Source organism: Oncorhynchus mykiss, chromosome 8 (genome assembly GCF_057628025.1).
Source record: "Oncorhynchus mykiss isolate SJ-2025 chromosome 8, ASM5762802v1, whole genome shotgun sequence".
In the NCBI taxonomy this organism is placed as follows: Eukaryota; Metazoa; Chordata; class Actinopteri; order Salmoniformes; family Salmonidae; genus Oncorhynchus; species Oncorhynchus mykiss.
Window position 1 is genome coordinate 24,220,632 of NC_143029.1, and position 12,123 is coordinate 24,232,754.

At 41.3% G+C, this 12,123-nt stretch overlaps 2 protein-coding genes across 5 annotated transcripts in view; one reads left to right on the forward strand and one right to left on the reverse strand.

Moving 5' to 3' along the window:
* The window catches only part of LOC110529642 (atypical kinase COQ8A, mitochondrial), a 29,843-nt gene extending 25,682 nt beyond the window's left edge, over positions 1-4,161 (forward strand). For all 4 annotated transcript variants that reach the window (XM_036985060.2, XM_036985063.2, XM_036985062.2 and 1 more), the window contains exons 10-15: positions 222-315; positions 1,378-1,519; positions 1,770-1,877; positions 2,074-2,139; positions 2,234-2,320; positions 2,505-4,161. In XM_036985060.2, the coding sequence (XP_036840955.1) occupies positions 222-315; positions 1,378-1,519; positions 1,770-1,877; positions 2,074-2,139; positions 2,234-2,320; positions 2,505-2,798 (791 nt within the window). In that variant the 3' untranslated portion in view covers positions 2,799-4,161. The remainder of the gene's footprint in view (positions 1-221; positions 316-1,377; positions 1,520-1,769; positions 1,878-2,073; positions 2,140-2,233; positions 2,321-2,504) is intronic.
* LOC110529643 (uncharacterized) lies at positions 3,917-11,654 on the reverse strand. Its single transcript, XM_021612028.3, has 13 exons — positions 11,317-11,654; positions 11,082-11,204; positions 10,058-10,127; positions 9,893-9,959; positions 9,685-9,812; positions 9,474-9,543; positions 9,164-9,373; positions 8,864-8,902; positions 8,567-8,695; positions 6,779-6,868; positions 6,584-6,646; positions 6,279-6,470; positions 3,917-6,142 (listed from the first exon to the last, which is right to left on the reverse strand). The coding sequence occupies exons 3-13, from the start codon at positions 10,064-10,066 to the stop codon at positions 5,925-5,927; spliced, it is 1,215 nt and encodes a 404-aa protein (XP_021467703.2). The 5' UTR covers positions 10,067-10,127; positions 11,082-11,204; positions 11,317-11,654; the 3' UTR covers positions 3,917-5,924.
* Positions 11,655-12,123: the final 469 nt, after the last annotated feature.

Consider the following 12,123-nt stretch of genomic DNA (forward strand, 5'->3'; position numbering starts at 1 on the left):
TTTTCCAGCCCCCCCCTCCCCTCCCTATAAGCAAACACTACTATCCTGTTCCGATCCTGCTCACACACACATGCAGTGTCACAGACAGCAGAGTGAGACCATCATTGATCCTCGGTAGGGTGAGCCAGGAATGATTGGAGCACATATCCTCTATGTGGAAGAGAAATTATAATCAACCCCCCCCCGCCCCTTCTCTCTCCCTCTGTTTAAATTTTGTGCAGGTCTCTTCCCTGAGCATTTGATTGAGGTGATGAGCAGAGAGCTGGCGCTGGAATGTGATTACATAAGAGAGGCCAAATGTGCCAAGAAATTCAAGTGAGTAATGAAAACAACAAGATGTGCTCCTTCTTAAAGACCACCTCCCTGTAACTACTTTCATCATCTAACCTAAGTCACTGCTCTCCTCCTGAAATGAAAAGTGAAGGGGGTACAAGTGCTCTATTTTGGATGAAGTTGGCCTTCAGGGGCTAAGAATAGCCGCTCTAGCCCTCTGGGGAGCATTAGGTTTCGATATGAAGGTGCACCATTTGGCTTGCAGCCAGCTTTTAAATTTAGACATACTAGAAATAATACAAGGAGACAACAAGCACCCCCTCCGCATGTCCTCTCCTCATGTCCACTGTCCCCGTTCCATGATCTGTTGACGGGCAGGCAGGGTGAGGGTTTATGTCCAGAGCGGGGGCTCCTGTTACACACGCAGTACACACCAGCTGTGGATGACATATGCTTTTCACCTTGACCGTGGACAGTGATACCTCTCCCTTCTATGCATAGTCATACAGTACATGGTTCACCCTCCCCATTAAACAGTGATTTCTACAGCCCAAGCACATGGAGTTAGTGTTGACTCTGGAGGGTTATTTGAGGGATTGTGGCGATGCAATGAGCTGTTGTTGTTGAGGACGCTCACTGATTTTATTTATTTTTATTTAACCTTTTATTTAACTAGGCAAGTCATAAGAACAGATTGTTATTTACAATGACGTCCTACCCCGGGCCAAACCCTGACGACGCTGGGCCAATTGTGCACCACCCTATGGGACTCCCAATCACGGTCGGATGTGATACAGCCTGGAATCTAACCAGGGACTGTAGTGACACCACTTGGACAGAGATGCAGTGCCTTAGACCGCTGCGCCACTCGGGAGCCCTACACTACACTGATACATCTGTGTAGTCCTACTATGTGATATTTTAAACTCACATAGTAGGACTATAATGCTATTTGTAAACTAAAGATCCTGTGCATCTTTGTCACAAATAATGTACATATACTCCCGTTTAGTCCTAATTGCTGACCTATCCAGCAGTAATTTTCAGAGCTGTATGTTGTTGTTCCTGTGTCTGACGAGTGTTGCATATATGTGATTGGTACAGGGAGCTGCTGAAAGACCACCCGTTCTTCTACGTGCCAGATGTAATAGATGAGCTGAGCAGCAACGCCGTCCTCACCACAGAGCTGGTCCCAGGCTTCCCTCTGGACCAGGCTGAACAACTCTCCCAGGAACTCAAGAACGAGGTCAGCGCAGGCTGCAACTTTATTCAATAACCAAAGAATTGCACCATTCTGGTGATTACTACTTACCTACAGTATATTGTGGAATGTGTGTGTTCTCTTGCCAAGCTTGTTTTGATGTGTAAGACAAACGCCACAACAACCTCCTTTCTCTGTTGCCTCATACATCAAAACACCAGTGTAATACTGCCCCTTGGTGGCCACACTGCAGAATGAAAAATGAGAGCTCTCTCTCTCTCTCTCTCTCTGTCAGATCTGTGAGAATATCCTGAAGCTGTGTTTGAGGGAGCTGTTTGAGTTCAGATACATGCAGACTGACCCCAACTGGTCCAACTTCTTCTACGACCCGCAGACACACAGGGTGAGTCTGCCTTTTAACTCTTGTCAATTTCATCATTAGAGTCCACTGATTTTGATGACCCTCCTAAAGGTCCTTTCTGTTGAAATGTAAATACCGTGTATTCTGTAGAGTCAAGCCTATACAGTAACCCCCATCCAGTAGCACGATTTTGCTGAATGCTTCAAATAACTAAACATTGCTACTGTTTCATCCATAGGTTGCGTTGTTAGATTTCGGCGCAACGAGAGGATTTAGTGAAGACTTCACTGACATCTACATTGAGGTGAGCTATTGGGCTATACCCCCCAACAAAACATAACCGACCATAATGATTTCCTTCTATGTGTGTGACATCTTTTATTTCTTGTTTTAACCAGCTCATCAAGTCCGCAGCAGAGGGAGACAGAGAGGGGGTTCTGAAGAGATCAAGAGACATGAAGTTCCTCACAGGTTATGAGTCAAAGGTGAGTGACTTCATTTTTTCTCAACACATGCATCAATAATGCTGTATACCATTTTATTTAGTCACAATGAATTGAGAAGGCCCTTCATTAATCTATGGCATAAACTTAGTAGTGAACACTTAACTTAATTTCAAAATACACACACACTCTGGTTATTACTGAGTATGTTCTGCACGTCCCTCAGTCCATGGAGAACGCCCATGTGGATGCGGTGATGATCCTGGGCGAGGCCTTCGCCTCCACGGAGCCCTTTAACTTTGGGGCCCAGAGCACCACGGAGCGCATCCACAACCTGATCCCCGTGATGCTGAAGCAGCGCCTCACCCCACCCCCCGAGGAGACCTACTCCCTCCACCGCAAGATGGGCGGCTCCTTCCTCATCTGCTCCCGCCTCGACGCCAAGCTCAGCTGCAAGAACATGTTCCAGGAGGCCTATAACAACTACTGGAGGGACCGCCCCAACCGACCAAGCCAGTGACGGACACTGCAGAGGGCCAATCGCAGGGCTACGGCACCAGGGTTAGAGAGGGTGTGGACTATAAGGGAGGGATGTTGAACCAGCCTAGCCAGACTTGCTCTGCTGTATATTGAATGTATATTAATGGCACTTTTCCTCGTCCCTCCCCCGAACAGGAATCTGTATTTTTTGTTGTGTTATTCAGAGTATATTAACATATTCACAAGACGTATGAGATGGTTGTTTGTATAGGTTGACTTAACTGGGATGAATGCTATGATGTGTGTCTCGAGCCAGAATTTGACGTGGGGATATGATACTATCTAATGGGCATAAAACACAAGGTAATGTATTGAAGAACCGTGACCTACTTACTGTTGATCACCTATATTTTCCAGAATGTGGAAGTAGTGCTAGTGTCTTATGAGGACAAAACAAATGCATAGATGTGTGAAAGGGAGTTTAAGTCACACTTATGCATAGTGCACACACGTTACCAGGGTACAGACCAATTCCTGTTGAGGGAGAAGATTTGAGGACAATCTCCTATTTAGCCTGTCCTTATAAAAAACGCATTACATTTCGGGGCCACCTGAAATATCATAGTAGATTTATCAATGAGATGGCACTGTCAAGACATCAGTTGTTTCTGAGAGTTGGATGTGGTTGATGGATGGATCATGGAAGATGGTTTGAGTGGCAGAGGAAATAAGAACATGTGTTCTCATTGACTGATCTACTTTACTCTGGACCTGTAGCACAAAAATGGAGTGTTTTAGCACCAGTGTTGTTCGTGTGTCCTGGTGGGCCTGAGACATGTTGAGTAGGTCTTCCTTTATCGTCGGGGGGGGGGTGACAACTGCAGGGTTTGTATCAGTTTAGAAAACACTAACTACTGTTTTGTCATTTACTTTGTGGTGGAAAGACAGTTGAGGCAAGATGAAAGTGATCCTAAATCACTTAGTGTGAATAAATGCAAATGTGCCTATAGTTTTTCTAGGATATTTAGAAATAAATAACGCTTTGTCTCTTTATATTGATATCAGAAGTTTGAAAAACATGGTTTTTACATTTTCTAATCAATGGCATTCTTAATACAAGGGTTGTGATTAAATATTTGATTCAACACTTAGTTCTTATTTTCATAAAAAAGCATATGAGCAACTTACATTTTATTTAGCTTTAAGTCCATCTACAGAGACAAATTCCTCATGAAACACGAATGAATGATGCATTGGGAAAGTATTCATCCACTTGACTTTTTAAAATGGATTAAATAAAACATTTCAAAATCTGCACAAAATATCCCATAATGACAAAGCGAAAACAGGTTGTTGAATTTTTTGCAAATGTATTAAAAATAAAAAACACCTTATTGACATAAGTATTCAGACTCATTGCCGTGAGACTTGAAATTCAGCTCTGGTGCATCCTGTTTCCATTGATCATCCTTGATGTTTCTACAACTTGATTGGAGTCCACCTGTGGTAAATGTAACTGATTGGACATGATTTGGAAAGGCATACACCTGTCTATATAAAAAGGTCCCACAGTTGACAGCACATGTCAAAAAGCCAAGCCATGAGGTCAAACGAATTCTCTGTAGAGCTCCGAGGCAGAATTGTGTCGGCACAGATCTGGGGAAGGGTATCGGAAAAAATGTCTGCAGCACTGACGGTCCCCAAGAACACAGTGGTCTCCAACACTCATAAATGGAAGACGTTTGGAACCACCAAGACCCTAGAGCCGCCCGGCCAAACTGAGCAATCAGGGGAGAAGGGCCTTGGTCAGGGAGGTGTGTGGAGATGGAAAACCTTCCAGAAGGACAACCATCTCTGCAGCACTCCACCAATCAGGCCTTTATGGTAGAGTGGCCAGGTGGAAGCCACTCCTCAGTAAAAGGCAGCCCACATGAGAGCCTGCTTGAGGTTTGCCAAAAGGCACCTAAAGGACTCAGACCATAAGAAACAAGATTCTCTGGTCTGTAGAAACCAAGAGTGAACACTTTGGCCTGAATGCTAAGCATCACATCTGGAGGAAACCTGGCACCATCCCTAAAGTGAAGCATGGTGGTGGCAGCATCATGATGTGGGGATGTTTTTCAGTGGCAGGGACTGGGAGACTAGTCGGGATCGAGGGAAAGATGAACAGAGCAAAGTACAGAGAGATCCTTGATGAAAACCTGCTCCAGAGCGCTCAGGGCCTGACTGTGGCAAAGGTTTACCTTCCAACAGGACAACAACTCTTAAGAGCACAGCCAAGACAACACGAGTGGCTTTGGGACAAGTCTCTGAATGTCCTGTGTGGCCCAGCCAGAGCCCGGACTTGAATCCGATCTAACATCTCTGGAAAGACCTGAAAATAGCTGTGCCGCAACATTCACCATCCCCAAATACAGGTGTGCCAAGCTTGTGGCGTCATACCCAAGAAGACTCGGTTGTAATTGCTGCCAAAGGTGATTCAACAAAGTACTGAGGAAAGGGTCTGAATACTTATGTAAATGTGATATTTCCGTTATTTAATACATGTTTTGCTTTGTCATTATGGGGTATTGTGTAGATTAATCCATTTTAGAATAAGGCTGTAATGTAACAATGTGGAAAAAGTCTAGAGATCTGAATATACTGTTTATCACAAGAGTTTGGGGAAAAACAGATCAATGTCAATTCTTATCAATATTATTCAATATTTGATGTAACACTTTCTTACTTGTACTGAATTATTTTCATAGATTAGGACATCTGTAAGCAAAATAAATAGCATTTAATGATACTGTAGTTACACATTTTCAATCTCTTATGATTGAGTAGTGACATAGACAAGCATTTGTTAAAAGTACATCCAACAGCATAAAGTGCTTCTAATACCAAAAGAAGGAAAAGCTGAAATTCACACGAGGCATCCCACATGATTGGTAGTGTTAGGTCAGCCACTGCAAAGATTCCCTTACACCAGCTGTTCTACAATGAGACATCTAATTTAGTCCTGCTTGAGTATCAACAGTCATTCATTTGGTTGACTACACAGATTGACATGCTTTATTCTGAACTAGAATGAATTACCAGCGCCTTGAATGGTAGAATGAGGTTTTTAAATCATGTTTGCATGTTAAACTTCAGACACTACTTTGTTGCCACCAGGGGGCACTTAACGTTTGTAAGTAGTGCTGCTGTATTTCTGTAAGGCCTTGTGTATGAGAGTCACTGCTTTATCATTTGTTTCACAACGCAGAAGTCCCATAGAGTCATGGAAGAGAACATTAACTTCCTCCACTACGTTTATGTAGTGAGATGCAGATCTCTGGCTTGTGACAAAGCAGTGATCAAAAGTATGGTGCATCACCACTAGAATGACATCTTTGTTACCTGTTGAGAGACACAATTAAAACTTTAGTACTTCCACATAAAAATATATTTTTCATTAGAGTCAGTCATTCTACAATATGGACCAATACATCCTGTTGAGTTGCTTTCATGCTGTAATCTTAAAGGGCTTTCCTACTTTGAACTTTGCTCATGGCGGCATCAATGTCTGTTCCCACACGAGATGTAATAGGACAGAAGGCTATTATGACTTGGCAGTCTTCTGGTCTGGTCTCCTCTCGCTTTAGTCCTACTGCCAGATCATCCACTTGTTTCATGAGTGCAAGGTGAGTGTCCAGGGTTTTTCCACAGACTTGTGAATGGACTTTAACTGTTCAAGACAAAAAAATGAATTCACACTTTATACAACGCCAATATAATAATTCACCATATTTTTATTTTTATAAATTAGGAGGTAAGATGAGTATCATTGATTAGTCTCACCTGCTTGTTTCTTATTTAGAGGTTCAGTTGCTCTAAAATTCCACCAAGATGAGGACATCTTATCTGAAAGTATTCATTTAAAATCACACACTTTCTTAACAATAATTGTGTCCAATTACAAAATATCATGACATTGAACAGTTTTTAGGTTTTGATATTGACCTGTGTGGCATTGTGAAGAAATGTGGTTCCTACCTCCTTGTTTGCATCGTGGCTCGTGCAGCCCACTACCGGTGGAAATTTGAGAAGGATCCGTTATACTTTTTTGAAAATGGGTGTCAGCACCTAAGGATGAGAACCACATAGCCTACTTGTAAATTTGAATCAAACTCTTTTGCTAAGGATTTTAATACTAGGTACACAGCCAACAGTCAAATTAAATGTTTGATATACCACATACAGTTGAAGTCGGAAGTTTACACAAACTAGGTTTTATGACACCAACCTAAGTGTTTCAACCACTCTACAAATTTCTTGTTAACAAACTGTAGTTTTGGCAAGTCGGGTTAGGACATCTACTTTGTGCATGACACAAGTAATGTTTACAGACAGATTATTTCACTGTATCACAATTCCAGTGGGTCAGAAGTTTATATACACTAAGTTGACTGTGCCTTTAAACAGCTTGGAAAATTCCAGAAAATTATGTCATGGCTTTAGAAGCTTCTGATAGGCTAATTGACATCATCTGAGTTAATTGGGGCTGTACCTGTGGATGTATTTCAAGGCCTATCTTCAAACTCAGTGCCTCTTTGCTTGACATCATGGGAAAATAAAATAAAAATCAGCCAAGACCTCAGAAAAAAAACTGTAGACCTCCACAAGTCTGGTTCATCCTTGGGAGCAATTTCCAAACGCCTGAAGGTACCACATTCATCTGTACAAGCAATAGTACACAAGTATAAACACCATGGGACCACGCAGCCGCCATACCGCTCAGGAAGGAGACGCGTTCCGTCTCCTAGAGATTATCGTACTTTGGTGCGAAAAGTGCAAATCAATCCCAGAACACCACCAAAGGAACATGTGAAGATGCTGGAGGAAACAGGTACAAAAGTATCTATATCCACAGTAAAAACGAGTCCAATATCGACATAACCTGAAAGGCCGCTCAGCAAGGAAGAAGCCACTGCTCCAAAACAGCCACAAAAAAGCCAGACTAGTTTGCAACTGGGGACAAAGAGCGTACTTTTTGGAGAAATGTCCTCTGGTCTGATGAAACAAATAGAACTGTTTGTCCATAATGACCATCATTATGTTTAGAGGAAAAAGAGGGAGGCTTGCAAGCCGAAGAACACCATCCCAACTGTGAAGCATGGGGTTGGCAGCATCATGTTGTGGGGGTGCTTTGCTGCAGGAGGGACTGGTGCACTTCACAAAATAGATGGCATTCATGAGGAAAGAAAATGTGGATATATTGAAGCAACATCTCAAGACGTCAGTCAGGAAGTTAAAGCTTGGTCGTAAATGGGTCTTCCAAATGGACAATGACCCAAAGCATACTTCCAAAGTCAAGGTATTGGAGTGGCCATCACAAAGCCCTGACCTCAATCCCATAGAAAATGTGTGGGCAGAACTGTAAAAGAGTGTGCGAGCAAGGAGGACTTACAAACCTGACTCAGTTACAAACAGCTCTGTCAGGAGGAATGGGCCAAAATTCACCCAATTTATTGTGGGAAGCTTGTTAAAGGCTACTTGAAACATTTCACCCAAGTTAAACAATTTAAAGGCAATGCTACCAAATACTAATTGAGTATGTAAACTTCTGACCCACTGGGAATGTGATGAAATAAATAAAAGCTGATAAATCATTCTCTGTACTATTATTCTGACATTTCACATTCTTAAAATAAAGTGGTGATCCTAACTGACCTAAGAGACAGGGAATGTTGAATACGATTAAATGTCAGGAATTGTGAAAAACTGAGTTTAAATATATTTGGCTATGGTGTGTGTAAACTTCCGACTTCAACTGTAGGTTACCAGCTGCTCCTGAAGTATGAGAGTGTGACATTGAGGTCTCATCTTGAGTTTCTTTGAAGGTGGGTCTGTTCGGCGCACCAGACACTTCTGTTCTGCATTGTTTGGGCTGGCTGTCAGCGGCACATAAGGCTGAGGACCACATAAAATACTATGAATTAAAATCAACAGTATTGCAGCACATTCTTGTGAGTCTGCAAGTCATTGTAGTTAGCTTTGCAAGCTGTAAAAGGGTTTAATAACATCTGTAGAATTATTACATTTTGACAATAAAGTGCCCTGTTAAAGGTTTTGCGTTACCTGATGATCCTGAGGTGCGATTAACAGATGTTTTCTGGACTAAAAAAAGATTGAAGGATTAGTGCCGTTAACTGGGGTTCTTTCAGGCTAAGACAGGACTGTGTTCGAGTGCCATTACAGTGCCACTAGTTGAAGCCAACCTAGGCCTTGAATGTTTAACTTCTCAACAAAACTATAATATTCATGAAATCTACTACAGTGTTTATGATTTGTATGCCATCATCTACCATCTTTTGATTCATGAAGAATGAGGAATGAGACCCACTGTGCTGCAGCTAACACAGCAGTTAAGTAATTTACCCTCAACATTTGATGGTTGGTTTCCTGCTGTAGCAGAGTCAACTGATGGAGATGCAGCACTGCTCTGAGCCTCCATGGACTCTTCTCCAATGTAGCTCTCGAGCAAACCAACGTGTGCCTGAATGAAGTAGAGGGCTTCGGCCAGCTGCTTCTCCAAATCTCTAAGAATAGGGAAGTAGCCATGTAACACTCCCCCGGGAACAAGTGCATCTGTAAGGAGAAAGTGACCAGTGCATACAATTACAACGAAAGATACACCAAAACTGTATTGGGTGAGTGCTATGCTGAATTGTTTTGAAAAGGGACTTACTCTCCATGACATCAACCGGAAGGAATTCCCTTAGCTTGTTAAGAACTAAAGCAATAGGTTTAGCTGTGTTCTAAGAATCAGAAATATTACAGAAAACAGGGGAATTAGTACATCCAATGGAATTGCACATTGAATCAAACATTCTAGTAACTAGTGAATGATTCCAGAATAGTGGTACAGTAACTTTAGAAGCTATTGGGGCTATACCAACCTGTTTAGATGTATTTATAAGTTCACTGATCTTCTTTCTAAGTTTTAAATGTTGAAGGCCTGGCAGAAGTTCGTTCAGATCTGCTCTTGTTAACTCTTGAATGTCAATGTCATCTGTAATTTCAGCAACTAGAAACAAACGATGTAATTAGGAACACAGTTGACAACACAATGCATAAAGCTCAGTCAGATGTTCCATGTTAACTTACTTGCCAGAGCATGTGCTGCAACTGGTGAGAGGCTCCTGATTTGCTCTTCCAAACTCATTGTCCTTGCCTAGGAGGAAGACGTTGATATGCTATTTATTAGTCCAAAGCATTGTTCACAGGTTTACACAGCTGCTTAATGATACTGTATAATGTCATTGTAGTTACCTGACTCATACTTGTACTTTCACACTGATGCTGCTGTAGGAAAATAGGATTTGATCCCAGCTGCTCTGACCTGTCATTATGGTAACAACGCATTAAGGAGGGTATGTTTACTAGTCTGGGCACAACGTTACAACACTTTCAGAAAAAACATGCATTGTGAAGTAGCCTACAATATACAATTTATCTGCAACGTTTTACATGTTGCAAAATATTGAGTAGGCTAAGCCTGGATATTGAATTTACGATTCCAAAAATAGTGACAAGGTATAGTCGACGTCAAACATTCAGCCTGGCACACAGTCACTATAGAAGCTCTAGCGCCTGGTTAAATTGTGGTTAGGAGCATTTTTTAACTATCCATGGAAAAAGTAGTAAGACATATTGTTTGAATGTCACAACACATCCGGGTATCTCAAGCACCCCGGTAAAACACAAGAGTTGCAGTAATGAACATTTACCAACAGATGGCATCCCTGTGCTATTTTACACCCATAACACATATGTTACTGTTTTTTTATCAGCTTATATTTAATTATTTTGACAATTTTATATTACACAAAATTCCCTACGGTATACAGAACGTATTACATTAAACAAACTAACGTTTTCACCACACATGATTTACAGGAAATACACATCCTTTTACCTCAAATAAGTGACTAGTGTGTTTAGGGATTAATTGTTATGTAATTTCTTCCATATAACGACTTATTTCAGCATATTGACCATGAATTTGGACATCTAAAACCGGTATTTTGAAACGGGGCTATAAATCACAAATCCATAACACCAGGGAGCAGAAACAGTATCATTTTAATGTATGTTTTAGGAATATAAATGATAATTTAAAAAAATTTCAACATGAATCTACTTAATTTGGTAAAACTACTGAATGAGTCCAAAAACCGTGCTACAATGTATTGATTTTGATTATATAAGTGAAATCGTGAAAATAAGTTTGTCCTAGTGCATAATCAGTCATAGGCCACGAATCGAGGCATGCAAATTATGAATAGCAACTCACCTGCTGCTGTTTAATATCGAACTTTATCACGCCAAGATCAGACAGCCCATACGAAACCGTCACAGGGTTTAGAAATCAGCAAATTATCAGTGTCCTTTACCAGAAATTGTACTGACATGATTTCTAGTAAAGTGAAAGCAAAACCAAAGACAGAATATAAAGATTTAGTGCTGTTCGGGATCCTTGGGACGTCCACATTCTAAACCCTAACCCCTACCTTAACCATAACCCTTACCTTAACATTGATCTGTAAAAAGAAGTATCATAACCATTTAAAATGTAAACTTTAATGGTGTAACGTCAGCGTTTGGACGTCCCAAGCATCCCGAATAGCAAGGATAATACAGGAACTGCTTATCCAGTACGTCACACTTGTTGGCACTGGGTGCGTTTGAGTGGTAAACCGAAAGTAGCCGGAAATCGATGAAGGTACATAATCACAGATTATCCATTATATTGACCAGATACTCCATTGGCCACCCTAACAATGAAAATAAATGTATTTAAAAAAGGAGTGCTGTCGGGAAGAGGCAAGACCAGGTGGACCATTCTAGCGAATGAGAGAGCAGATACGAATGTGATAACAGGCACAGCGCCTATATAAAGTGTTTTTTCTCAAAGTTAACGGGATGTCACGTGTCCTACTTATATCAGTACTCTCTTTTTAGGCCCGAGGTACAGGACATTTCTGGAGGAACCAGAACTCATTGTGTTATATTATTATGTGTGTGTAATCCATTGATGTTGCTAATACAACCCACGCAAAAGAATAGTTGTTTTTGAAGTTCTTTCAATGTTTTAAGGGTTTATGAAAAGTTGATTTCCCTTCTGACGTTTACATAAGTCCTTTGTATGGTGTAGACTTGACGGACCAGATGGGACTCATTCCCTCCCAAACAACAAAAGGAGAAACCAATGTTTTCTCTGGTAGGCACAACCTACCTGGCACCCCTATAAAAAAATAACCTCAAGTCAAAACCGTTACATAAAAAATGGCACCCCAGATGGGACAGCACAACATTGAGAACTAACCAAAGCAAAT

Bases quoted from the DNA above. Each gene is read 5' to 3' on its own strand.
- LOC110529643 (XM_021612028.3), bottom strand. The intron at 8,903-9,163 runs GTAAATTACTTA...ATCTTTTTTTAG, and splicing joins CCAACCATCAAATGTTGAGG to TCCAGAAAACATCTGTTAAT. The intron at 6,869-8,566 runs GTAACCTACAGT...TCTCATCCTTAG, and splicing joins TCATACTTCAGGAGCAGCTG to GTGCTGACACCCATTTTCAA.